Source organism: Anas acuta, chromosome 25, assembly GCF_963932015.1.
Source record: "Anas acuta chromosome 25, bAnaAcu1.1, whole genome shotgun sequence".
NCBI lineage: Eukaryota > Metazoa > Chordata > Aves > Anseriformes > Anatidae > Anas > Anas acuta.
Window position 1 is genome coordinate 3,980,808 of NC_089003.1, and position 27,311 is coordinate 4,008,118.

The 27,311-nt window shown below is 51.2% G+C and overlaps 1 protein-coding gene across 3 annotated transcripts; it reads right to left on the bottom strand.

The window, feature by feature from the left end:
• Window positions 1–27,311, bottom strand: CRHR1 (corticotropin releasing hormone receptor 1). 3 transcript variants are annotated; one of them, XM_068661036.1, is made up of 13 exons: window positions 26,980–27,311; window positions 18,762–18,846; window positions 10,272–10,391; window positions 8,685–8,770; window positions 7,472–7,578; window positions 7,092–7,212; window positions 6,582–6,735; window positions 6,302–6,362; window positions 5,359–5,431; window positions 4,208–4,293; window positions 2,306–2,441; window positions 2,080–2,121; window positions 1–293 (listed from the first exon to the last, which is right to left on the bottom strand). In XM_068661036.1, exons 1-13 carry the CDS (start codon window positions 27,028–27,030, stop codon window positions 153–155), a joined length of 1,263 nt encoding a protein of 420 aa, XP_068517137.1. In that variant the 5' UTR covers window positions 27,031–27,311; the 3' UTR covers window positions 1–152. The 3 variants fall into 3 exon arrangements, with proteins under 3 accessions (XP_068517137.1, XP_068517139.1, XP_068517138.1); XM_068661038.1 differs by lacking the exons at window positions 8,685–8,770; window positions 10,272–10,391; window positions 18,762–18,846; window positions 26,980–27,311 and adding an exon at window positions 7,797–7,932; XM_068661037.1 differs by lacking the exons at window positions 8,685–8,770; window positions 10,272–10,391; window positions 18,762–18,846; window positions 26,980–27,311 and adding an exon at window positions 7,716–7,853.

Below are 27,311 nucleotides of genomic sequence, written 5' to 3' on the forward strand. Positions count from 1 at the left end.
AAGCAGGACAGGAGCTTCCGTAGGGTTTCCCACAGCTGCAGCGAGTTCGTGCACCCTCTGCGGGCAGGACCCTGCTCCCACGTCGTGCCGGGGAACCCACGCAGGGGGGGACACGGGGATGCCATCGCGTTGGGCAGCTGGCTCCCGGCTCATCAGACGGCCGTGGACTGCTTGATGCTGTGGAAGCTGACACGGGTCGGGGAGGTGGGGATGGACATGGCACGAGCCACGCGGGCGCGGATGGAGTGCTTGTCCTGCCATCGGTGCCACCGCTTCCGCACTGCCGATCGCACCTGGAGGTGACACAGAGGGGACATTTAGGAACCAAAGGCCTGCAAGCACTGAGCTATGGGCACTGTGAAGGGGTTATCTGCACCCCCACTTGCAAAAAGTGGTGGAAATTGGGGGTGTTGTGCTATTTTTCCCTGTGGGGAAACTGAGGCACAGAAATGTCTCATCCTAACAAGTGGTGGGTGCAGGAAGCAAATCCTGCTTTTAAGTTAGGCTGGGTTGGAGGTCAGATCCCATGCTCGTTTAACCCCTTCCTCTGTCAAACCATGAAAGAGCAGGGTGGTCTTTCCCCCATGGCAAAGGCGAGCCCAGGGCACAGAGCCTGGTCCTGCTGGCACCCAGACATCCCATTCCCCCTCCTCTTTTCTGGTCTCACTACTCAGGTCCAGCATCAAACTGGGCTCCAAAGCTGTTCCGAGGCACCAGCTATCCTCACGGTTGCTGTGACAGGCCAGGAGGGATATGAGTGACAGCTGGGGATGTTTATGGCTTCTCTGGTCTGCACTAGTGGCATTTCTTCAGCATCCGTCTTGGCTGACAGCTGCCCAAGTGCTTTGCATGGCAGATGAATATTGAAGAAATGCCTTTTCATCGACAGCGGCTGAGACAAACACCAAAATCCCCAGCCAGCCCAGATGGGACTGAGGGATGGAGATCATTGAAGGACCATGAGCTGCATGGCACGAGGTGCTCCTGACCCACCAGCAAGCTCTGGCATAATTCCTTTTCCTCCTACATCAACAATTCCTATGGTATATATATATGTATATTGTATATTAATACTGCTATTGTACTGCATTAGTGAGTTAGCACAGCTGAGCCTGTTATGTCAGGATGCTGCCAGCTGCCTTTTATTCCTGAAAAGAAGTTTGAAAAAGAGAGGGGTCTGCATCATCTCTGGAGCTTTAAAATGCTTTTTATGTTGCCAGTCCCTGGGGCTTTGCTGGTTGCCTTCCTGCTCAGCTGCTGTATCACAGCCAGCAAAGGTGTGAGAGCATTTAGGAGGAGGAGGAATGGATCAGTCCCAGGATCAGCCCTTGCTCTCACCTCCTTTGCTTGCTGGTGTGTTTTGGATCAGAACCTGAGAGGTGTCATGAGTGTGTACAAAGGGATGGGGCTCTGGACCCTTCTGATCCATCAAATTGCATGGATGCACCCCCAGAACATTTATTCTCAGGGGTGGATTTTCCTCCTCCAATTAGGAGGAAACAATGGGAAACATATTTTTCTGAGATACGGTCCATTTGGGCTGACACTTCTCCCCAAGAGCCTTGCCTTTCTTGCTGCATGTGAAAGATGCAACAAAATTTCTCAGTTTCTCACATTTTTGGAGGCTGAGCATCCCTACTAAACCCAACCCAGTGACCAAACCAGCCACAATGAATGTGAAGCCTGTGGGGAATAATTTTTAAAGGCTGGGGACAGTTGTCCACACTGCCAAGCCCTGGAAGCTGTCAGCTGTGTTTGATTTGGATGGGGCACTCATGGGCTATTCTCACCAAAAAAGAAAAAAAAAAAGGAGCTGGAACCATATATTCAATTTCCCATGAAAAACAACTCCCATTTCATGCCAGATCCCACTGGCAGGATGAAAAACAGAGCCAGGCAACAACCAGTTTCCCATCTAGGTACAACCTGTGCATGTGCCTGTAGCTGGAGGTACCGGCCTGACTCTGCAAACACCTTCAGTTGGGGACCTAGGTGCCTGTGCAGGGGCAGAGCCTCAGGCTGAGCCTACATCCTCTCATAAGGATGGGCACAAACACCCCAAGCACCCCCAGTGCTCACCTCGCTGTTCAGGAAGCAGTAGAAGACGGAGACGAAGAAACCCTGGAAGGAGACAAACATTAAAGTCACGGCAGAGCCACCCCGAGGCTGAGTGGCTTTGGAGCAACCCCGAGGTTTGGGGAGGTCAGTGTTTCTGATGCAGCAGGGTGAAACATAAGTCACACCTTGTGCTCCTCCACAGCCCTTGGTGGGGGCCTGGGATGGGGGCCAAAGCTGAGGACCTTACCTGGAAGGACTCCAGGAAGGAGTTGAAGTAGATGAAGACAATTCTGGAGATCTCATCCTCCCCCGGGTTGACGAAGAACAGCATGTAGGTGATTCCCAGCAAGGGCAGCAGCACCAGCGTGGCTTTGACAGCTTTTCTGGGGGAGAAACCACTGAGCTGAGCCACCAGCACATGGCCATGGGCACGGGGACTGGCCCCAGCCTGCTCCCAGCACCAGCATCACTGGGACTGGTGGGGCTGGGTCTGGACCAACTAGTGGCAAGGGGAGGAGAGAGCAGAGTTGGGCTGTTTCCCAGTGTAATCCTCAAATGATTGGGCTGGTTTGTGCAGCAGGCACCTTCTTTGGTTTCTCCATCCAGGACGGGTGGTGGATAGCAGGTGGGTAAATGAGACCCGACCTTCAGCTGCTGTGACATGACTGCCTGGCTGATCTAGGGCTCGGTTAAAAGGGAATTAAGGAGGGTAAGATAATTCAAACCTATCAAGACGGGTTTATGAAAAACTTATCTCAGCTAATTAATTTGATATCTTTTCTTGATGAGATTACAAGTGCTGTTTGTGAAAAGTGATTGTGCTGATGCAAGAGAGCACAGGAAGGGTAGGGGCTCAGTATCTCATTCATTTTGATTAGGGAATGACAACAGTGCCAAGCTGACATTTTTTTTTTTTTTCTTTCTTAAAAATTCTGTTAACAGACAGATTCCAACAGCAGCTTAATGCACCAAATGTCATCCCTGATGGGTCTGGGTAGGATGGGACCTACAGCAGAGCCCCAGCCACCGATGCAAACTGGCAGATGGCACAGAAGAGCTGGCAATAACTGAGGACAGAGGGGGCTTCAGCTGGCAAACTGGAGCATAACAAAAAAAGAAAGAGGAATTTGAGATTAAAAATAAAGGACGTAACCTGCTCTGATATAGCTTTCCCAGGGCAACAGTCACAGCAGTGGAGTATCCATCTGCTTTTACCAAAAGCCATCGTATAACGTGAGCAGGAGCCCTCCAGGCTCTGGGTTAAGCAGGACTGCACAGTTTATACCCACTCAAGCTGTCCAAGTTCTCCTGTCCCACAAAATGTTTCTGGGAAATGGAGATGTTCCTCTGCCCCAGGGTGAAAAATCTTCCCTGCCAAAAGCAGGAAAATGCTGGAAAAAAAAATTCTCTCAGAATTGCTGCCTGAGGCAAACCAGCCTATTTCAATAGTCTTCAACTTTGTTCACCCCAGAGCTCAATACTCTGCGACAAGGAAAGCTGGCATCTTCTAGTGACAGCATGTGAATTTTTTCCATTTTTAGCTGAAAAAAGCCACCCTCGACTCCAAACCTACTTCTCTGAACTCAGTGAGATTCACTGATCCCTGCTCAGAAAACAATCTGGTGAAGCACGGTCAAAGTCCAAGGTTTCTTCTCCTCTTCCAGGTGCTCCAGAGCTGCTCTGACCGTGTGCCTCCAAGCTGCCTGTGACATGTTCTGCAGCAGGGAATGGTTAAATCTTCCTGCTGCGTGCTGCCTTCCTGTGGCTCCATGAGCAGATTTTGGGGTGGCCTCAATTCATTGCTCCTTCATCACCCTTCGCTTCGTGGCAATTCAATTCTCACTTCCATGCCAGGATTTGCAGCCCTGACCCCAACAAGCTGATTGGGTCCCCCCAGAAGATGTTTTTGCAAAAGGTCTCAGCTCCCTCCAAAGGCTGATCCAGCTGTCCTCCACCAGGATTCTCAAATGACCACAGAAGCAATGGCCATGTGTCTTCAGAAAGCATCTGAGGTGCTCTTAGATGTCTCCATAGTCCCATCCCCTTGCTGCATGGCTACTGGGGCTGTTCCTGTCCCCCCTCAGTCCTGCCAATACTGTTTCTAGTTCTTCTTTCTGCTTAGTTGCCTTCTCTCCCTCCATGCTCTTACCTGTACTGAATTGTCTCTGATGTGGTTGAGGCTCGGAGCTTCGTCATGAGAATCCGGACGATGTTGAACAGAAAGATGAAGTTGATCTGGAAGGAAGAGGGAAGCTGGTTAGTGTCGGCTCCCCCTGTTCTCTTCTATTTCCACAGCAGAGGAAATGGGCTGTGCCAGGGTAACTGGGAACATCTCTTGAGCCTGAACCAAGCCTGGGCAGCTAAAAAAGCAAGCAGCAGTTGGTATGGTACACGTGGACCTGCTTCTCACTATGACCTGCACTGCCTTCCTTGCACAGGGGCAGGACATCTGCATTTAACATGTTTAAAGCATGTTTCCAATAAGATTTAGGAGTTTACTCAGAGGAGCAGGGGCAGAAGGGCACCCCAGAAGATGGGTGAGGGAAGGGTGGAAGAAAAAGGAAAGTGGGGACAAAGATGATAAGGCTGACAAAAAGATTTGGGGAGGCTGGCTGCCATCACAGCAGGGAGCAGATCTCCTGGCTGCTGATCCACTAATGAGAGCAGGGCTGGCAGAGCTGGGGGCTGAGCGCAATTGGCACAGATCAGAGGTGGCCCAGCTACCTGACGGGCTGGGAAATGAGAAGCAGTCTTGATTATTCAGGGACATGGAGGGGAGGCTGCTTGGTGCTGGTGATTAATGGCCTCTCAGGTTTTCTCAGCATTGGGCAGGGAGGGGAAAAAAAAAAAAGCTGTGCTTGGTTCTGGACCTGTTAGTCAAATGCCTTGCACTGTTGCTTGTGACCTGCCAGCCCTGCTCCTTTTTGTCCCTTCCAGGAAAAGGGAAGCCCGAGGGGGTTGTGTGACCTCTGGTTCAAGCATTGCTGCTCAGCCAGCAGCAAACTGATGTAGATCAAGGCATGAGGATGAGGTCCCCAGGCAGCTCCTGATGCTTGGCAAAGCACCAACGTGCACCCAAACAGTGCCCGGGCAGAGACTCACTGATGCCTGTGGGATTTTGATGATGGGAGCATCCCTGTTGAGCAAGGTCTCCAGACTACCCTCCTAGCCTATCCTAAGTCTGACGACTTAGGATTTACACACATGGATTCTCATTTTGGGCTAAGTGCCCAAATTTGCTCAAGGTCCAGTTTGGGTGGGAGGACCCAATATTTGCAGACAAGGTCACTTTGCTCTTACCAGAAGCACCAGGATCATGGGACCCTGGTAGATGTAATCAGTGTAAACTCCTGCTCGCTTCCCAAACCAGCACCTGCAAGGCAAGGACAGGCAGTGTTGGGGACATGTGGTGTTAGGGACAAGAGGTGTTAAGGACAAGCCTGCAGCATGAGCGACCTGGATTTAGTCTTGCCCTTACATTATGTCTGTAGGTCGCTGTCCATAGGGTGAAGGCACAAAGACTTAATTTGCTGTAGCAGTGAGTAGCTGCTATAGAATAGCTTCTCCGAGACCCCCCACGTATGGGGTCTTTATGGGAACTCATTATTTTGGGGCATGGAAGGACAACATGACACACACACAGGACTAGGGTGGCTCTGTCCCCAGCAGGCCCCGCAGGAGTTCATGCAGATATCAGTGTCCTGAGAGTTGGGTTCTTTTAAATTGGTGCTTCTCCCGTGTCTAACAGGGCTGCTGAAGCCAGGGGGCAAAACCAGCAGTGCAAAACAAGGCGAGCTGCCACTCATCTGAGCGGGCTCCTTTCAGCTCCACCATCCCCGTGATGAACTCATCAGGTTCCTGTTAAGTCCTCCATTAACAAGTCTCTGTGAAAATGGCTCAGGTGGTGGTAGTTTATGTCTCTACTGGTAGATTAAATCCCAGCTCCATTTAGCAAACACTTTGTAGGAGCTCTGTCTTAATCTAGCCTTTTGCCCCTTTAAAAATCTCATTTGCAGTTTGAAGGAAAAAATGCAGCAGCAGGCAGGGCTCGTGTCACAAAGAGCCTAGAGGTGGGATAAAAGAAAGAATGGAAGAATATCATTTTTCCTCCCACCCTTTCCGTGTACCCTGCCTCCTATGAGCCCTTGCAGGTGGGATCTGTGCCCGCTTGGTGCACAGCTCCTGGCATGACCGACAGACAGGGAATTGGGGTAGAGGGCAGGCAGGGAGCAGTGATGCTCACTTCTCGTCGTCGTAGTACAGCTTCCCGATGGCCCAGGCGACGATGATGGGAAAAGGAATACCTGTGGATGAACACACAGATGGGCCTCAGGGGTGTGATATCACAACCAGGCTATGCTATAACGGTGATTTTCTTGCAGAGGGCGAACTGATACAGACATGCAACTCCCATCCTCCTGCTCCTGGAAGCCTTTTCACAGCTATTTAGGTGGAAGAGGAGCAGGAGCAGAGGATGGGGGTGGGCACCACCCACTGGGCAAAGGGGAAGCGCTGGTACTCACACCAGCCGATGCAGATGAACATCCACTTGCGGAGCTTGTCGGTGGAGTAGGTGAGCACAATAGCCGTGTGCAGGTAGCAGCCCTCGCCGAACATCCAGAAGAAGTTGGTGACGTGGAAGTAATTGTAGGCGGCAGTGACCACGCGGCACCACGCCTGCCGAGGGGGTTAGGAGGTGACACAGGGTGAAGAGCAGAGCTACTTCAGAGACAATAAACTGGTCACCTCCCATGGAGCATTGTTGTTCCCACTGGGGCCATGCCCCAAACAGACCATGACAATTTTTTCCATGCTGCCACAGTAAAAGGCAAGAGTAGGGGTGTGTTACAGTGCGGAGACCGAGGCACACAGCAACACAGACCTCAGCACAGCAATTGAGCCTGGCTTTCCCATAGACTTTCATTGTCCTCCAGCCACCAAGCAACCCTATCTGACCTCCCAAGATGCTTTTTTTGGCCTTGTCTCTGGGATCCTTGAGCTCCCCACATACCCCAGGGCTGGGCTGCACCTACCACGTTGCTTTCTTGCACCTCTGGGTTCATCGTGAACTGCACCACGAACCACGTGGCGTTGCGTAGGATGAAGGCTGTGATCAAGTTCCAGTGGATGATGTTCCTCAGGCACCGAATGCTCCTGCAGACAGGGGGAGAAAGCACCATCAGAATAATGGTGAGGGTCTGGGGACTGACCCCATTTGGGCTGCAGGGGAGAGCAGGGCCATATGTGGCACTGAAGATAAGCACGATCTCTCCAGAGGAGAGAGAAATAGCCGTGGGGGGGGGACATGGCAAAACAAAGGGGTTCCAGGTCCATCCCCATCCTGAGGGCTGTGGGGTGACCTCTCTGGGCTCATGCCCCTGCCAGGAGCAGGGCAGCAGGTCAGGTCTCTCACCGCAGGCGCATGAAGAGGACGAAGGCCACAAGGAGGGCCCCGAGGGAGACGCAGTGTCCCAGGTAGTTGATGATGACAGCGATGTGATAGTGCAGCTTGCTTTTCTTCTGGGGAGGGGGAAAGGAGACAGGGAAGGGGTCAGCAGAAACCCCAGCACCCCACAATCCCCCTTCCTCCACCATGTCACCTCCCAGAGCTGCTCTGCAGACGTGGGGACCCCTTTCAGAAGCCCACTGGAGCCCACCTAGTACAGGATGGAGGAGAAGAGGCTGGAAGGCACCAGGGTTGGTCAGATGGGGCTAATTTGGACCAGAAATGCACAAACCTGGCCACACAATGGGCTCAGGCATTTCACATCCTACCCACACTGGGACAGCTCAGGATTGCTGCTCCTATAGCAGCCCTGCTCAGCACTGGGGCATCCCTGAGCCATCATCTGGGGAAATCCTGCTGTAATTCATCTGAGCTCTCCAGCAACATGACATCTGATGTCTCAGTTCATTCCCCTTAGCCCTAGGGGCAGCTGAGAGGCTGGGCTGAATGTGGGCAAAGGGAGCAAGGGATCACAGGAAGGCATGAGTGATAATTAAATTAATTGATTGCTCCTGCTGTTAGGCACTCATCCAACCTGTGAATTAGCAATTAACTGAGTGAGAAAACCATTCCTGGCAAGAGATATCAGCATCCCAAATACCAGAGGTGCTTATCAACTGCAAATGAACAGCCTGTATCTCTTTTCCACTGCTCTGAGGGGTGCCTTGACCTACTCAGGGGCTTGTAATTCATGGTACCCATTTTTCATCCCTCTCAGTTTCCTAAATATCTCCTTTATTACATTGCCAGCAGGGAGGGATGAGGTTTGCACTGTTTTCTTGTACTGGGAAGGAGCTGGAGAAGCAGAGGAGGGTAATGGGGCTCGAGGACATGCTAATCTGCACCGAGCAGCCCAGGACGAGGACACCCCACACTGCAAATCCTCTTGGCTTAACATGAAAGGAACCAGGAATGGTAAAATTTTCCCTAGGGAATGAAAATGGACACCAAGGACAGGGTCATATATGCCTCATGCAAACTTGTACACTTGGCTGCTGGTGTACACCCAGCTCCACAAATCCCTTGGGCCATTCCTGACCTGGGTGCTGGTGCCCTTCAGAATTCCAACATCCATCCCTCACCCTCCTGTCCAGAGCATAAGGGACCACCAAGCTCCTACCTCCTCACTGAGGATCTCCTGGCACTGGGAGTAGTTAACCCGTATGGCCCAGCTCCCGTTAGCGAGGCACTCCCTGTAGCCATTGTCTGAAAGAGAGGGTGCACAGAGGGGGGTAACAGCACCTGGAGATGGGCACAAACCCCGAACATGCAGATGCAACCTGATTGTCATCACTAATGTGGGGTCTCTGTTTTCAAGCCTGTGGTGTCTTTTCCTTTGAAGCCAGCTCAGATGCTGCCTCAGTTGAGACCACAGGATCAAACTCCCCAGGTGCTACCACTGTTCTATAAAGCTTTACAGATAGGAAAGGCTTACAGATAGGAAAGGAGGCTTTTCTTTTTTTTTTTTTTTTTTTTTCCTTCTTCCCAGAAAGAGCAAGGCCTGGGGAAGTGCTTTCAAGAAGATCTGTCCCTTGGGATGATTCCCCAAGCCGTCCAAATCACTCGTGGTCTGAAAATATGGTGCATTAAGATCTGAAAGCCTATCCTGGTGTTTCCAGACCTGGACAGAATTGCTTTTGGAAAAGCCTCTTTCTACTCCCTACGCAACCTGGAAATCAGAGGCAATTACAACTTAATGGGAACATTTCAGTCCCACTCAAGGGCTTTGGGTCTGCACCAGCACTGTCCCTCAGTGCTGGGATACCCCGATGCCTCCCACCACTGAGATGCAGCAGGAGCAGCACAAAAACAACGCCTCCGTTTGTTCCAGCAATCACCGACCGTCCAGTGAGTGCTGCTGCAGAGGCAGCATGAAGTTTGCTCTCCCCTCTCCATGTTAGGAGCTTTCTTCCCCTCCCAGCAAGGATGGCAAGAGGAGGCAAGGCTAATTGGGAAGGCACAGCTCTGACGGCCCCAGAGCAGCCTCCAATTAACATCAGCACCAGGGCGATGTTGGGCTTCTGCTATTAAAAGGAGAGACCACGAGCCTCATCAGGGCGATATGATGGGACAGGGATGGCTCTTAGGCAGGCATAAGTGCAGATTAATGCAAGGAGACTCCTGCAGCTGCATGAACGGTGCTGCCAAGCAGGAGCCGTATGCGTGTGATCTTCTGCAGCGGTGAAAGGGTGTGGGACAGAAAATGTGATGTTTTCTGCATGAAGCAAGATGTTTCTTTCACCAGAAGTAGTATCTGGGTGGACAGAAACTCATCTGTGTGCTAGGAATGGCTCTGGGGGCTTTCCAAGTGCCTTCACTTCATCCCCTGTTCCCAGCACGTCGTTGGCAGTGACAGCTCAGTCACCCGTGCTGGGAGATGAGTTGCAAGGTCCCCGTGTCCTTGCTCAGCTGGGGGCTGTAGACCTGTGTTGCACCTCCAACAGCAGGGCAGGCTTCCTCTTCACTCCCTGTCCCCAAGATGGGGACGTCAGCCCTCTTCCCCTTCATGAGTGCATGCCCAGGAGCATCTCCTTATACAATCTCGCTCTCCAAAATTTGAGATGAAGGATTCTTCCCATTTTGGCTGACACATACCACAGAGCACCTCAACAACCTCTGCACCCAGGGACATTTTGTCACTTGTGTCTCTGTGTCTCTACCCCCCATCCCTTACCCACCCTGTCCCCAGCGGTGCTGCCCAGCTTACTTGTGGTGTTGTACCGCACACCGTAGAAATATTCAGGGCAAGGACGAGCCACCAGCTGTCCCACTGCGCTCCGGGGCCAGCACGTGCCAATCAGGTCTACGGAGGCGTTGCACTGGGGCCCTGGTGGGGAGAAGGGTTGAAGGTTAGTGGAGGTCTCCAGGCCATTGACGGTTTCAGGGTTTGCCCAGGGAGCTGGGGCTTTGGTCCCAGTTGAGCCGATGGGTTGCTGCAAGCTCAGCTCTGAGGGAAGCTTTAAGGCAGACGCCAAATGCTGTCTGTGCTGAGGCTCCCCAGGGGCTGACTGATCCATCCTTTCTGTATCTATTGCCCAGGTTCTGCCTCAGCACCCAAGTTAAGCCTGGTTCTGCACAAGGCTGCTTTTCTGACCCAGCTTTCCACCTGAGGTCCCCTGCTCTGATCCTCCAGCCTTTCTTCTTTCTTCAGCCATGACTTTGGCATCTGGCCCTGCTACAGCCATATTTTTACTGTCCCTGTGATAACTCCATCCTGGTGCAGGTGGGACACTCCTCAGAGCTCCTTCAAGCCTCTCACGTCTCCTGGCTCCAACATCTCCTTCCTGCCCATCCCTGCTGGTCTATTCCTGCCTTTCCCAAGAAGAAAGCTCCAAGTCTGCCGCTGCTATTTCAGATTTCAAGCAGGACTTGTGTGCTTTTCCCAGCTACACAAGTGTGTTAATGTAGACATTAGGTAGGCCAGATTGCAGGCTTTTTTATGTATAATTTGTGTATATTTAGAACAACATGTACTGTAGCTAAATATGTCCTAGCTACATCTCAAAGTGAGGTAGGAGGCACAACGGCTGTGATATCAATACAATGCGATCCCTAGCAGGCAGCAGATGGATGATAGGCAACAGACCCAGGAAGGGGCAGAGTTCAGTGCAAACCGCTCCTGGGTAAAGGAGATGTTTGTGCTGCCAGCACAGAGCCAGACATTGCCATTTCCAAAGGCAAACTCCCCCCAATTTGCAGCTCCTCGGGTGTGAGAACAAAGCGTTTCCTCTCCACTAGGACTCGACACAGAGCAGGTCGCTATTTGGAAGCCTTTTCCAAGACATCTTACGGGTAGAGCTGCCTAAAAAACCAGCAGAACAGAAAAGCAAAGCGTTACTTTATTAGCATGATGAAAGTTCTTGGGGTGGGGAAGTGTAGTATTTTTTTCATCGCTTATCTGAAAAATTGATACTGTTGTTTCTTGGGACACTCTTAGAGCAAATTCTCAGTGTGAAGAAAAGGAAGGTTTGGTTCAGAAGAGAAAGAAACTTCCAAGTGTGTGAGCTGGGGAAACATCTGAGTGTGCAGAACATTATCTTCTGCCTTCCATAGCTTGTAGGGAGAAATTAATTTTAACAGTGACCTTTGCTTTTAGCTTTCCTAATGTGTATGGTTGCTGTAGCAACCTTTAAGTTAACTGTTCTAAGCCAGTATTTCTTGGGAAAAAAGGTGCATTTAATCACGCATGTAGGGTGCATGTCCGTGCTCATCTGCATCTATTAGCAACTGTTGAGCTCCTTAGGTGTCTGACCTAAACTTGACAGAGAAATAGGGGGGTCATAGGAAATGAAGTCCCTGCTTAAAATTTTATAATACTCATACAGATAAAGAACTGGTGATTGCTTCTACTAAGGACAAAGTTAAAGTGTGAGTGCTCCCCCCCTCCCTTCCCCCATTAGCCACTTGGGAATCCACCCATATACCTGCAGTAGGAAATACTCATTTGGAGTAACCCGGTATGGGAAAATGTGGTTTGCACAATGCTAATGGCAAAAAGTCTCCCTGTGACCTCCTGGGGGCTGAGCACAGCCCCCATTTTATTCCAGTCTCCCATGCCTCAGTTTCTCTTCTTGCCTCCCAGAGGTTGTGCTGGGGCACAAATGCAGGCTGCTCATGGGGGATAAGCAGCAAGACTCAGCAATTAAAAGTCAGCAGAGCCAGAGGCTGGCAGCAGCACTCTTCCAATTAGTAAAGCAAAACCACTGTAATACCATTAATAACCAAAACCATAAGTTTGTGGAAATGATGTGATGAGGCAAAAAGGCATTGTGCTGTTATAGTTCTGCTCAAGATTGGATATAATACCTCTATATTTCTCCAAAGCACTTGATTTAATACTGCTTGGCACTCCCATCAGAGCACTGCAACCACCTGCCAGGTGACAAAGACAGCAGATGGGTCTCACATCCCACCACGGTGGGGATGCGGGGTGGACAGAGCCAGCAGAAGGTGGATCAGCATCACCAGGACCTTATCCCCTCTGTGTACCACAGATCAAGGTTACAGCATGGGGTGGGATTTGGGCTTGGGGCTGCAGTGGTGTGAGGCTGTGGAAAGCTCCTGGAACTGCACCTGATGCAGAGCAGGCTTTGCCCCAGTGCTGCTGGAAATGGTATTTGGAGGTCCATCCAGACAGTTTTGAATCTAGTTTGTATCATATGTATTATAATTATATATAATATATAATAATATAGCTATAATGTTTCACCCACTTTCTGAATCATAGAAATGCTGTGTTGTCCAACATGTAGGGAGGAAAGTCTCGTTGGGGAAGGGTTAAAGTAAACCAGTGAAAGAGAAGAGTGCCGGGAGGGCTGTGATGTCCCCTTTGTCCATCAGGACCGTCTGCTCCAGCTGCTCCCCAGAGGCATGCAGCTCCCAGCATTTAGAGCTCTGTTTAGCATGGAAATGCTATGTATCAGTGCTAAATGCTTTCAGATCTGCTTCGTGGCCCATCCTATTTGCAGAGGGATTATTCTCCCAGGTTTGCAGACACCTGCTCCGGGTTTCTCAGTACTGTTGGCGGTGCAGCCACAGTTTTGGTCTTTGCAGCAGGAAAGGTCAGGGACTTTCCTACGTGCACACAAATCCCCCAGACTTTGCTCCCTCCTACACAGAAACGCAGCATCTGTATCAGGTCCTGCTTTGAGACAGGGAACGTGGCACAGGGGAAGTCATCCAAATCCCTTTTCACCCTATTTCCCTCAGGCTTTTGCAGCTTTGGAACAAAGCAAAGCATTTCCTTTCTCCTGAAAATAAAAATGCCTGTCCAGGGACTTACCCTGAGACAGCCGTAACATAACTGCATCAGGATAACTACAGCAGATTCCCTTCTGTTTCTATAAAAGAGCCTTCCCCAGCCTTCCTCCACAACTCAAACTCCTGAGATGGCTCCAGGCTAAAGCCACACAGACATACAAAGCCTGGCAGGGCAAAGTGCCCTGGCCCCAGCTGATCCACCAGAAGATTTGGAACAAAATTAAAGAGGACAGAGCAAGCCTGTCCTGTGCCAGCACCACCAGACGCGTGGCTGCAGTGCCGTCAAGCTGGTGCCAGGAGGCCTGGGACATGATTGCACCACCAAACCCTTACTAGCATGGCATGAAGAGGGCTAAAGCAAAAGTTGTGCTGATGCAGCAGTGTCAATAAACACAGCCCCAGCTCACACCCCAGTAAAGCTTCGCAGCCACACAGCATCGCAGTTTGTTTCTGCATTCCCAGCAAGTTACAGCTGCTTGGAGGAAAAGCCTCTCTGCCTCCGCACAATGCAAAAGGGGCAAGGAGACACAACAGAAAACTGAATCATAGACTCACTCCGTGCTGAGAGTGATACAGTTATTCATCTCAGGTGTCCCAGGTGGCTGAGTAAGAGCTGAGATGTGTTAGCTCATATCTCTACCCGTCTGGAGATCTTACTCAACCACAATCATCTCTGCCCACCCTGACGGCCTCAGTGACCATTTCTGAAGCGGGCTGACATCCTCTGCTTTGGCAATCACTTCTGAGGGCCTTTATTTAATAATCAGGGCTTAACCTCCATGTCGAACCAAAATACACTCACTGCAGGCAGCACCTGGAGGGCAGACCCACAATGTGAAAAAAATGTATGCCCCCAGACAGCTCTACCGTGCTGGTAGAGCAGAAGGAGCCACTCTATATCTTATTATCCCTAAAAGGCGTAATAAATAAAGGCTTTGGTGGGGATGCTCCTATTTAAAGGCTCTGATGTGCTCAGGAGGGGTAGGTGCTGAATGTTTATGAGGAACACCTGGAGGCACCGAGGGGCAATTTACATCAATATGGGGCTGAAATTGGGGTTCTGGAGCTATTTGCTTTCCCTCTGAGTTGAGGATGGATACCCAGCATGTCTGGGAACACTGTGGTTGTCTCAAAATACCCCAATTGTTGCTCACAGCCTACATCCAGCACTGCTTTAGTCAGTATTCTGACTATTTATTTCTGTAAGAGCCCAGACCTTAGAAAAATCTCCAGCAATCTTCCCAAGCATTCAAGTTTCATGATCCTCAAAGAAAAATAATTACACAGGCTAATTAAGCATTATGATAGCAAAGTGTCTTCGTAATGAATTTTCAGCTTGTTGCTATTCACCATTGTTGGCTGCCCCCTGAGGTCTTTGCTGCTGTTCTGGAGAAGGATAAACAGGAGGCACCACGCCTAGCTTCTGCCATCGATGGGATGCATCTGTACGATGCTGTCAGCTGAGACTGACCCACATCAAGCTTATGTGAATCATATATATGTATTGTGTATATAATGTGGTAGATTGGGGTTGTATCTTTGTACAGAATATGTAATGTAGTGGGTTGGTTTGGGGCAGATCTTGTTTTGATCTGCCCCATGGTGTGATTGGGGTTGTGTCATAGCCAAGGGCAGCAGCCAGTGGTTTATTCCCTGGTCTCGCCTGGGCTTTGCTGGTGGGTGAGCAAAGGATTGCAATCCCTTGCTGATAGAGGTTTCCTCTCTGATTTGGCTAAAATGGAATGGAGCAGCTGGCAAGGATTTTACTGCATTCAGTCCAAAGTGCAGTTTAACTGGTGTAGCTGCCGCTGAGACGTGCCAGCATGCTGCTTCCTACCAGAAAACCTCAAATCATCACTGTCTTCCCTCTTCCACTACAACAAAACCTATGAATAAAAGCAAGTTTCTATTGACATCCCTGTTTCCCAGACGATGGAGCAGAATGGCTTTATCAATACCAGCATACACTTTAAACACCCTGATTTTTTTCATATAGGTGAGTTCAAAATTTTCAGCTCCCGAGCCTATCACTGCAATCCCTTGGTGTTAAGCCCCTGCCAGGACTCCCTGCTGCCTCTTTAGCCCTTTTATTAGTATTTCTGCATCAGTGGGAGAGATGCCAACAAGGCTGAAGGGAAGAGAGGCAGTGATGTTGTTAATTTGACCTTTATGAATTTAAATTCCAGTCTCTTCCCCGGAGGAGTCAGAGAGTGAATGAAAGAGCTGCGGCTCGGGCAGGGACGGCTGTCGTGGTGTCAGTGGTGTGGGGCTGGAGCGGGTGGGAAGGCTCCTGGTCAAAATGTCACCTGCTGCAAAATGTGTCTCCAGACCTGTCCAGAAAAGCACATGTGAAGGAAATGCTCGCATTGCTTGCTGCTCTCCCATGCCTCTCAGCCACCAGTTTTTGCTGCATCTGGACCAGCTCAATTTGCTTTATTTAAATGCTTCCTTCTGCCCTTGAAAAAGGCTCATTTAAAAAACAAACAAACATTTTTATTCATTTCTGCCTTTGGTGTCATTTTCCTCTGCTTTAGTTGAACATGCACTGGCCCAAAGCACTTCTTTCCTGGGAAGAAATCAGCTGTGCTCCATGCTCACTCCTGGGCACACACATGAGATTGAGGATAACAATTTATTGTGATAACAATTTATTGTGATAACAATTTAACGGCTTAAAGTGGTAAATCATGCAGCCGGGAGCAGCCAGAACTATTAGCAATTGGGTGCCAGCTCCTTGGGCTGATCCAAGCTTGAATGTTATGAAAAGCAAAATAACCCTGGGAGCACTCGCTTTGCTCGAGTGCTTTCTGCTGGGCTGCTTTGGAAAAGCCTTATCTATTAATTAGGAAGAGGCTTTCCCATCTGCTCGGGTTCTTAATTCCTCTCCCCGGAAAAGACCCTGGTGGGAAACTGTCCTGTGACTACAGCGGGATGCTTCATCCCCACGGGTGAAACGACCTCGTCCCTCTGCGAGCCATTTTGTGGCAGGGCAAAGGGAGAAGCAGCTGTGCACAGGCCCTGGGGAGCCAAAATCTTCAGGAAGACAGTTTGCTGTTTGCAGTGATCTGGAGGCATGAAGCCCTTGGGATCAGCACCTTTCCACCCTGGATAAGGGATGTTGATCCTCATTATTTCTTTTGATTAATTAAGCCTAACCTGGGAATTTTTTGGCTTCCAGACATTTGGAGGTGTGAGCTGACTTGTTTTTTCTAATACACCTTGTTGATCTCAGGTCCAGCCTGATATAATTTCTGCCTGGAGGAGTAAACAGAAAAGCAGCCTCAGTGACGGAGCAGCTAACCTACATGCACAGATGCCAACCAGCCAGATTCAGGCCCACCAAGAGGTATTTTCAGTCAGGTTGAGCCACCACATCTGTGCAGGGCTCTGGATGAGGCTGAATGCTAAGGGACACCACCCTGTGCTGTGGACAGGGTGCTTAGAGGATGATGGACATGAAGCTGGTGAGCATCACCCGGATCTCTCTGCACCACCCCGCTGGGAGCAGAGACCTTTTCAGCTCGATGCGCATGCTTTGGAGAGTGCCAGCACCCAGCAATAGCACTGCACAGCTGTGCATCCTCATTAAAAAGTGTGAAATTAAGTAATGAAGGGACTGGCAATGGGAGAAGGGGGGAGAGACCAGGCTGGGCTTTTTTTTTTTGGAGGAGCAACGCTGTGGCATGGCCCCTCTTTGCATCCAGCTGATGCCCCACCGCTCCACGTGCCTGAGGATCCGTGGGCTCGTGTTGTTAGCACGTGCCATTTCCCGAGGGTTACGCAGACATTAACAAATTAAGTCTCGCGGCCTTGCTGCAATTCTCATTAGCATCATCCTAACAAGTCTCCATGTTAAATAGCCTCAAAACAAAGTTGCCAGTTTTGTAAATATCTCCCCCTCAGAATTGCTGCCTAAATCAGGCAGGGCTTTAAATGGGCCCCAAGGATGAGGGCTGACGCTGAGCTCCACTTACCAAACAACAGACGTAAGCCAATTAGTGTCAGCTCCTGCTCAAAGCCCCCTCCCCGAGCTGGGAGCAACTCTCGCGTGCACCATTCCCATCCCAAATCGATCGAGTTACCCAGGCATGACAGGTCAGATAGTGGAGATTTTGCAAATCTGCAGCCTGGCTTGTTGTGTTCTCCATCCCAGAGTGACGGGGGCTGAGGCGCACTCACTCCTGCACGGCTTTGCACTGGCAAATCCCAACTGAACAAAACCCAGTGCTGGCAAAAAGCAGCACGCGCTGCTTGAAAATGCTCCCCACTCCCTGCTCTCTGCCCCAGGCTCCGGAGGTGACAGCAGCAGATGATGAGGGCTGTGAGATGGGCACGAGGAGGCTCTGGGGGTGCTGCCACCCTAGCTTGTGCCATGGGCCAGACCCTGCATCATGGGAAGATTTGGAGGTGCTTGGCTGCTGCACCCCACGATGCCGTGGATCAGAGTCAGACACAGGTTGCACCAGGGGGGAGAGTAACAAGAAGAAAAATGCAAAATTTATCACAGTTTAATGTGGCCAAGGACACACTCCTTGCTGAGCAGAGTAATGAAACCTTCAGGGAGCAAAGTCCCTGAGTTATGACCGGGCTTCCCACCTGCACAGCACCCAGGACAGAGACACGAAGGCATTTCCATTTCCACCTCCAGCCTATCTTTACCCTCAGCTTTCTACCTCCATGTCTCAGGCTGGGGATTCTCCTCAGCACCATGCCTTGGGCTCTGCTAATGGGCCAGGCGCAGAATCAGCTGATGTTAAGCTGGAACTGCTTAAAAATAACTTTTGAGTCTGCTGCTAATGGGAGCGGTGTGGCAGGGAGCCACCCATCAGACTTTTGTCACCCTAACAGCAAGGGATGCTCTGCTGAGCAGGGACTGGGGCAAGCAGGGCAATTGCTCGGTGCACGCTTTGTCTTCTTTCAACTGTGGGAAAATGAACTCTGTAGCAACCCTGAGCCAGGGAGGGCTTCTCTCCTGGTCCCTGGGAGCTCCTCTCCTCTCCCTCAGCCACTGCTCCTCTCCCTAAATCTGTCAGTAACATAGTGGGGCATGGACATAGGCGACAAAGGTCCCCAGTTGGTACCAAGGACCACTTTGGCTCCTGGTGTCCTTGGACATGCAGAGAAGGGGCAGCATTGGAGCAGGCACAGGGCAGGTGTCTCTTTGCCTACCTCCCCCCCCAACTCAGCCCCACGCACATTTACTTTCTCTATTTTTAGCTCTCCTGAGCTCTGCATCTTCCACCTGCCTCAACTGACACCCTGGAAAGGTGCTGATGCAGCATTCACCACGGGGCTGCAATGCAGCCTCAGCACATCCCCACCCCCTGAAAAGGAGCTGGATCAGCCCAGAGACCCCCCCCTCACCCCATCCTCTGACTACCTCTGCCCCAGGTGCTCTGAGCAAGGCAAGGGCAGGCTGGGGACACAGGACACTCACCTGTGTGGTTGGTGGCAGGCGGCAGGCTCTCGCAGTACTGCTCTTGGATGGAGGCTGCCACTGGGCTATCCCAGAGGAGAAACGCCTGTGTGGGGAGAAATCAGATGGTAGCAGGGTTATACACACAATATGCAGCTCCCCCGTGCCTTCTTGGATGTGGCAGCAAGTTGGTCAGATCTGAGCTTGCCTATGTCTTGATGGATGTCACCCCAAAATCTGCACGGTGGATGTGCACCAGTCTGTGGGACTGGTTTCCCAGCCTGGGGCTGGGCGACTAACGTTCTCTGCTCTGTTTCCCACCCATTATTCATCTTCTGCCCCAAACATCCTCCCCAGCGACTCATGCTGCAGCCCTGCACAGCCCCCACTAGGCCTCAGAGCTATTTAGCATTTTAACCAACATTTTTAGTTTTAGCATCTTTGCATCCTGAGAGCAGGCAGGGGAAACATGACGAGCCTGACACTGCGCTCAGATTTGCAATACCTTATTAAAATCACAGCCTTGTAAGCTGTCAGTGGGAAGATGCTAATATGCATCCTTAAGGAGACCTGATCCAGTCAATCAGGTCTGGATGAAGTTTTCTTTTAGGAGAAAGGCTTGTCTACAAGCACTGCCGTTCCTGCTGTATTGGCAAGCATTGACCAGAAACTATCCCATCAGCAAGAGCTTCTCCAGAACTGCTCCCGAGCAGCTCTGCAGCTCCTCTGGAAGTGAAAACCATTTACTCCCTCTGCCTGGGGAGCTGTTTTGAAAAAGCTGCTCCTGAATGATGGTTTCCAGTAGGAATTGCAATGAGCCCTTTGGTCCTGTGTGGCAGGAACACCCTAGAGACTCTGCCAGCAGAGGCTGGATGCGTTGGCAGACATGGTGGATGACCTGGAGATGGCCACATGGACTGCAGGTTGCTGCTTCTTTGGCTTTTGCAGGAGCTTGGGGAAATTAAAGTTGAGGAAAGGGATTGCAAGGGCAAGGCACTGCTGCCTGCTTCCTGCTTCACCTGAGAGGGGTGACCCGGGCTGATCCCTCTGCTCAGGGGATGGACACCAACAGTGGACGAGGCTGAACACAGAGCCTTCTTTCTCCGTGCCTGATCTCCCTTCCTGAGTGCCTTTTACCTACAAAACCACCCTGCACATGAAGGACACAGTCCTCCCCATACCCTTCAGCCATACAAACACTGGCTCCTCTTGCTGGCACACCCAGAGATCTCCTGCACCCTACCAAAGCATTAGCGGAATTTATTCAGACGGGGAGACAAGCTTCAGCACCCACTTGCTCTTTTTCCAAACAACTATTTACTGCCTTAGGAAGCTGGTTTTGACAGCAAGAGAGATGTCAGGCAGACACACAAGCGGAGCTGAGAATAGCTTCCTTGTTATGACTGCTCCAGATGGCAGAGGGGATCCGGCAGCAGATCCCTGCCCCAAGCACTGTAAGGGGATCTGAGCACATTCAGTGATGCTCTGGGATCAGTGGGGATGAAGCATAGCCCAGAGATGAGAGTGCTTGAATTCCAGAGGTGACAAAACCAGGGTGCTCTGGGGCCGGATCCCCTCTGCTTGGTGCCAGCTGGATCTGGTGACTCTTTGCACAGGCAGCTGTGGTTAAAGGTTTCTTCCCCAAAGGGGCTGGGATGGTTTGCCTACCTGAACAGGCCTGCAAGTGTTAATTGGATGTTTTTGTGCTAATCACAGCCTGCTCCAGCCTGGCAGTGCCTGTTCTCCTTGCAGACACAGGGAGAAGTCTTGGCACCAGGCTTCAGCATGGACTGAGCTACTGCTGGAGGGGGTGAGGATGGAGAGAGGGAGTGCAGGGTCTGGGCAGGCTTTGTAAGTGAGCTAAAACTGCAAAATCAAAAAAAAAAAAAATCCCCAAAATAAAATGAAACAATCAGTTTTTGTTTTTAAACCAAACTCTGAATGTTGTCTCACGGCAATGTGGCCAAAGCTCACACCAGAGACTTTTTACCTGCTCCCGTCAGCTGTGCAGCTGGAGGGGATAAGGTAGTGACTCCAGGTGGATTTGCACGAACCAAAAGCATTCTGCCCCTTAGCCTGATGGCCAAGCTCTCTTGTGTGTTTTGTCCCCCGCAGGTTACTTTAACCCCTCTGCAGTCTTTGCAGAAGGAATAGGTCAAAGCTCTGTCCTTGCACAGCTCTGCCTGCCAAAGCATCCCTGCTGTAAGCTGCCACATGGCACCCAGCAGGTCCCAGCCTGGCTGAGATGGAGCCGTGCATGCCCCAGCGTCTCTTTCCCTCTGCCCTCTCTGTCCTGTTTTGACACACGCTGCTGAAAACCATGCTCTGCAGTGAGGAAAACCTCTGCGACCTCTCCCAGCCTGCCAAAATCCCAGAGAGCTTCAGCTGAGTGTTCAGCTGTGCAGGCTAAAACAAGCAGTCTGCTTTTGCAGAAGCAACCACTTTGCACAGAGGTCCTGCTCAGCCAGGGCATTCTCCCACAAGGATGATGCTCTGCCAGGAACTGCGTGGCCCCGTGCTGGCAACAGCTTCTCCTCCATCTGGAGCCACCCATGGCTCCACCGCTGTTGTCTCAGCAGCCACCCATCTCCCTCCCAGGCTCTGCTAACATCTCCATTTCACATGTGGAGGCATCTCAGCAGATGCTGAGGACACTTGATTAAGCCTGGAGCTTGCAGAGCATGACTGGGACACCGCAACATCCTGCTGCTCCAGCATTTGCTGTGTGCCGTCCACAGTAAGCACCAGCAGTGGTCAGTGTCCCACCCCCACATCAAGCTTGGGCCAGAAGGGAAACAGAAACACACAGGGCATCTTGCTCAGGCTTTGCTGCACCACATAGGGTGGGATGTCCCCATCCCATCCCACCAGCCATGCCCTGAACTGCTTGATTTTTTTTTTTTTGAAGATGTTCCAGCTCATCAGCACAAGGATGCTCAGGATCTCGCTGCTGATCTGGGTGTGAGCAGCAAACTCGCACGCACACACACGCACATGTGTGTGCACAGAGCATCCGTCTCTCTGACCTGCCACTGACCTAGCAGCAAAATTCAATTAACAACAATTAGGAATTAATGTTCCCCTGCAGTGTTTTCTCTCTCCAAAGCAATCCACAGATATTAATTAATGAATTAACATCTGAGTCAAACGGCACCCCCCCATCCCATATTACTGAGAGACAGGCTTGTCCTCCCCCCCTTGAGATCTCATTGCCTCAAACAAGATCGGATCTGCATGGCAGGAAGGGCTGACAGCTCCAAGCAGTGAGAGAGATGGCTCGTGGCCTAATTAGCAAGCCAAGATGGGGCTTGGATTTTCCGTGGCCAACAGGGCTGTAATTGGAGAGCAGAGTGATTAGCAAGATGTAAGCAAGTGGCTTTGCTCAGAGTCGGAGTGGTCAGTGGGACTGATGGATGGTGACAGCATCCGAGACCCCCCCAGTTGGGTGGAGGGGGGGGGAGTTTGTGAGCAGCAGAAAGCAGCCCCAGTGGTTCAGTCACTGCAGGAAATCCCTCAGGGTGAAGGCATCTGGAAGGGAGTGTCACGTCCTCCTGTGTGTACCACTCAGGGACAGCACCTGGGCTAGAAGGATCTATCTTTGGAGACAATTTTTATGGCCTCTGCTCCTGGTCAGAGGCACTTAAAACCTGGTTTCCAGCAGCTCTGCCCTGCTGGCTCCTTCAACCAAGGACACACGCCCATGGTTTCTCTCCACAACATGGGTGCAACACCAGCCACCCTGCTGTGTCCTTTCTGCAGGGACCTTTCACACCTCTTGGTCCATCCCTCCAGCCCAGCTGGGCTTGCTGGCACCCTGTAACACCATTCCACACTTGCCCAAAAGTAAGCATGGAAGAAAGTCCCTCCTGGGACAGTTAGGACATACAGACTGGGGAAGGGCCGAGCAGTCTCTGTCCTGGACCTGCCTTGAGGACCGATCCTGCTCTTGGACATGAGCCTGCAGGAAAAGGCACCAGACTGGGGGTGCTGAATGCAGTGAGCAGAGCAACACCAGCAGGTGTGCAGGGAGGGCACACGGCAGCCCAACTCGCCGACACCACAGCTGCAAGCTGGAGGTGGCCTTTGCAAAGCTTCACCCAAAGAGCTGCCCTTCGGCTGCACGTGGAGGAGGCCACGGTGCCTCCAGCCTGCCCTGTCTCCTGTTTTCACACCTTTGTCCTCAGGTACTTGACTTCAGCTTCTTAAGCACCTTAAGGGCTTTCATCCCTTGGAAAAGTCCTAAGCCACAAATGATAACCCCAGAGAGCTCCCGGCCCATGAAAACCCCCTGTATGACCCCATGCCTTGACAGTCACCTGCTCTGCCATTCCCCGATTTAAGGTTTCTTCAAGCCCCTGCTTTTTGAACTGCTGTTCCTTCTCTTGCTTTTGTGCAAATCCACAACGAGAGCCCTGCGAGCATCAAGGCAAAGCAGCAGATCAAGGCTCAAAGCAAGAACCTGGAGGGATGTACTATAGCTAATGTTACCCGGGGTGGGGGGGGGGGGAGGAGACAGGGAGCAGACTGCGATAATGCTTCCATCTGGCATTAAAATCTGGGAACATATGAATTTAGCCATGTTAGAGGGCCAGCCTCTGACAGAGGCTTTGGTGTGAACATTTATTCTGTTTGGAGTCTCTCTCTGAGCATGCTGGATGCGGAACCTAACAAAAGAATATCAATCAAGGCTAAATGAGTGCCTGTAAAACCTGATTTATGGGCAATTAAAGGTTTTCCTGGATTACACTCCAGTCTCTCGCTGCACATAAATAATTCTGACTTCATTTATCTATCAAAAGGGACACAGATTTTTGGGGACAGGCGAAAAAAGAATAATGTAATCTGGGTGCTGGAAGCTAAAGACACAAGCGAGTTGGGGAAGGAGACGCTGTAAATCAAAGCAGCTCCTATGGCTTCTGGGTTGGCCAGAGCAAAGGCTGCTAGAGAAGACGTGGAGTGATGGGCACATCCACAGGACTGCTTTTCTGAGGCGTTTGTATTAAATTCTTCTGCAGGATTTAATTATGGGTCCTCTGCAGACTTTAATTATGGGACCTTTGTACATTCAGATATTTTCACTTCGGGGGGTGATTTGTTGTCCCCAGCTGCCTCCTGCAACCCAGATCTCACCTGCCCCATGACTCTCCCTCACCCATCATCTTTTGAGGGTCATGCCCTGGGCTGAACATCTGCCATTCAATTCACTTATAATTTTCCTTCAGTTTATCTGCGTTCACCTCTGGGGAAAACCTGAGCACAGCAAAGCATCAGCTGCATTTGCCATCGCGTTTTCAGGCTGAGCTGTGCAGGATTTCAGGGTGGAATGGGGACTGTTGTCTGCAAAAGGCCAACACCCTTTGCCCACTGCTGTCTGAATGGAGGCAATTTCTTCTCCGTGGGTGACTCATTGACAAACCAGGGTATTGCTAGGAAAAATACAGTTGAGGAAAAAAAAAATACAACAGATGGGCCTCTGGGCACGTTCTCCCATCTTCGGAAAGAGCCAACTGCTCCTGAGCAACAACTCTCAAGCACTGGAGAAAGGCAGTTTGGGTTGTTTACTTGGGGACTTCCACTAAAGATTTGTGCTTGGCTTTGGGTCTGGATATCCTTCTCCAACCCCAACTGTTAAAAACACAGTTGTAACCTCTCCAAGTGCTGCAGCCTCGGACCTCAGCTTGAGCTGGTTGCTCCCAACTAACTTCTGAGCCAGCTCCGTGTGGGATTTCTGGAGAGCAGGGCTGTATTTCAGGGCAGGATCGAGCCTTCTGTGCAGGCTATTCTCATTGCATTTCTATATATTCATCCTATGGCGAGAGAGCAGCTATTCTGGGAACAAGCTGTGCCATTTCCATTCACTTTTTCATTGAAGATGTGAAATCACGGGGGTGAGCTCATACACACTTCATCTACTCCAGCTTTTAAGGAATGCAAGGACTGGAGAAGATCCCCAGTGTCTGTATCTCTGTGTCCTACACAGCAGCAAAGGGGTGGGGAGCTGGTTTTGGGGCTTATTGCTGCTGGAGTGGATCAAGGAAGAAGGGAAACCATCCCCCACTGTCAGACCTTGGCTCTGTAAGACATTTCTACAGTATTATCAGCCCTCAAAATATCATCAGTTCCTGACATCACTGCATGCGAACTTGTTCTTTTCAACCACGTGTTTAGTTTGTTTAAATGATGTGCAGGATGCCAGAGAGCAATAACCCAGAGTTAGCTGCTTGCCTCCTTGTCTGTCTGTCCGACCCTCTCAAGGGATGTCTGCTCTGCATGGCAAGGTGGCCAAACCAATGCTGGACTAGAGCTGATGCACAGGGAACACCTTAGCTGTGCCAGCCCAGGGATCTGCAGGATGCAAAGCCTGCCCAAGCAGGAGAGACTTGTCCCTTGGCTCTGTTGGAGCCAAGCTGCTGCAGGTCTCTGTGCTTGCAGGCTGCAGGGATGGGCTTGCTTGAGGCTGAAGTTTTCCTGTTTCTTTTAGCTAATGCTGTCCCCAAGAGAGGCTTGGCCTTGCCCACAGCTTGGGCTGCGCTGCCAGACTCTGGGGACAGTCCCAACACCACTGGGAAAATCATGGAGCCAGGGCATTGCATACTTTGAGAGTGTAGGATAATGCTAGAAAAGGATCTAAATACTCACTATACATATTTTTAAGACAAAATAGATGGGTGTGTTGTGAAGGAGTGTTTTGCAGCTTGGGTGCTCTTCTCAGGGCTGGCTGGGGGAAACTCCTCTTTGCCTGGGCTGCTTTTTGTGACCCTCTTTCTGTCCCCAGCCCCAGCGCTGGATAGTTTCTATCTCAAACTCTTGAAGGGTTTTGAGGACTCAGCCCCAGTCCTCACAGGAAGACCACCCTTGGGGAACAGGTGGAAGCAGCTAAGGAAACCCCCAAACCTGGCGGGGTCTAGCAGAGCATGGGAGCTGTGTCTCAGTACCTTTGCACTGTTTTTCTGACTACTTTTTGCTCCCACGTTAGCTACAGGGAACTGTCATTCTCTCTTGGCTGTCCTTATCCTGGATCCCAACCCTATTGCAGCAGGGTGGTGGCTTTGCCCACGGTGTCCCTACGTACCAGCCAAGGGGCACCTGGGTGGGGGAAAGAGCTCCTGCTCTATCTCACCTTCATTGCTTACACTGGAGCCGAGCAAAACCTGAGCTAGTGAATACAACCCTCCCTCCCCCCCAGAAACAAAACAAAACAAAAAAACAAAGCTCTTATAAAACAGGATGGGGCTGTGCATTTAAAAGTCAAAGAAGCTTTAAAAGGCAGCTCCAACTTGGCAGGGCAGTCACTGGGTGCTCATCAGCTCTTCTCACCCAGGTGAGAACTTTTTATCCAAAGGTGTAACTAAATTTGGGTGGTAAGAAACCAGCCTGCATGTACAAACCACAAAGGTGCTAACGGTGCGGGCTGACCCTCTGTGTTTTCCGTCCTTTTAATTCTGCAGTCACAACTGGGCCACTGAGACAGCATTTTGCAGAGAGACAGGCAAATTTATTTATTTTTTAACACTCTCAACACAGAGATTTAATCAAAAACTTGGCCATTTTGTTTAACTGCCCACCTAGGTCTGTTACAATAATGCTCAGGAAACATTTTCCTCGCCTCATTCCCTGGGGTCTGGGATCTGAACATGCTTTGGGCTGGGAGCATTTGCTTTCTTGATGAGCCCTCAGGGAGAAAAAATATTGCTTCTGACAAAGCATTTGCATTTTGTGCAGAGCTGCAAAATTAGCAGTGGCTCCAGTTCCACCGTGAGCAATTCAGAGAGGAAAGTCTTGAGCTTTGCGGGTGGGGGAAGAAAAAGGAGAGGTTTCTTTAGGAAATCAGTCAAAGGCGGGGGAATAATTCAGCTTTGCATTTGTGCTGTCCCCATCCATCACACCCCCCAGAGTAGGCTGCTGGGAGGGGGCAGCTAAGGGCTACTGGTGGCAGCTGGTTTCACTGGGAGGCGTGAGGTGGGGAGCTGCTGGGAGAGCCGGGCTGCTCTCGAGGGGACCTGGTGGTGAGTCCCTGGCTCTAGCCCCCTCCCCGCTAGTTTTTGGGCGCTGTGAGCTCTTGCCAAGACCCCATGCTCAGGTGGAGGAGCCTTCCCGGGGGCTCTTTGTGTCTCCTTTGACTTTTCCCTTCCTGGAAAGAAAGGGAAAAGTCGTCGCGGAGACACCGAGCGGGGCAGGGTGCCGAGGGGAGGGAGGCAGGAGGGTCCCCGGGGGAGCAGAGGGCTGGCGAGCACCTTACCTGTAGGAGGAAGAGGAGGAGGAGGAGGGCAGGACGCAGGCTGGGCACCATCCTTAACTCTCTCTGCGCCCAGCTCCCCGGGGCATGGCCGGCAGCACTCCCCGCTTCTGCTGGGCTCCTTCTGCCGTCGGGGCTGCAAAATCCTCGGGGCTTCGTACCGGGGCCGCACGGAGGTGGGTAGGTGCCTTCACTCCCCCCGCTTCGCTCAGAGACCCTCTCCTGCCTTTATAACCTCCCTGGAAGCCGCCCCTCCGGCTGCCCACCCTGCAGCTCGCCTGCCGATGGGCTGCATCCCTCCCCATCAGCCTCCCACTCCCCCCTTCCCACCTCCT

Excerpts from the sequence above, each read along its gene's own strand:
- CRHR1 (XM_068661036.1), bottom strand. The coding sequence starts at position 27,030 with ATGGTGCCCAGCCTGCGTCCTGCCCTCCTCCTCCTCCTCTTCCTCCTA. Across the intron at positions 18,847-26,979 it reads TCCTCCTCTTCCTCCTACAG|GCGTTTCTCCTCTGGGATAG; the intron begins GTAAGGTGCTCG and ends CTCCCCACACAG. Across the intron at positions 7,213-7,471 it reads GTCCTCTTCATGCGCCTGCG|GAGCATTCGGTGCCTGAGGA; the intron begins GTGAGAGACCTG and ends CCCTGTCTGCAG.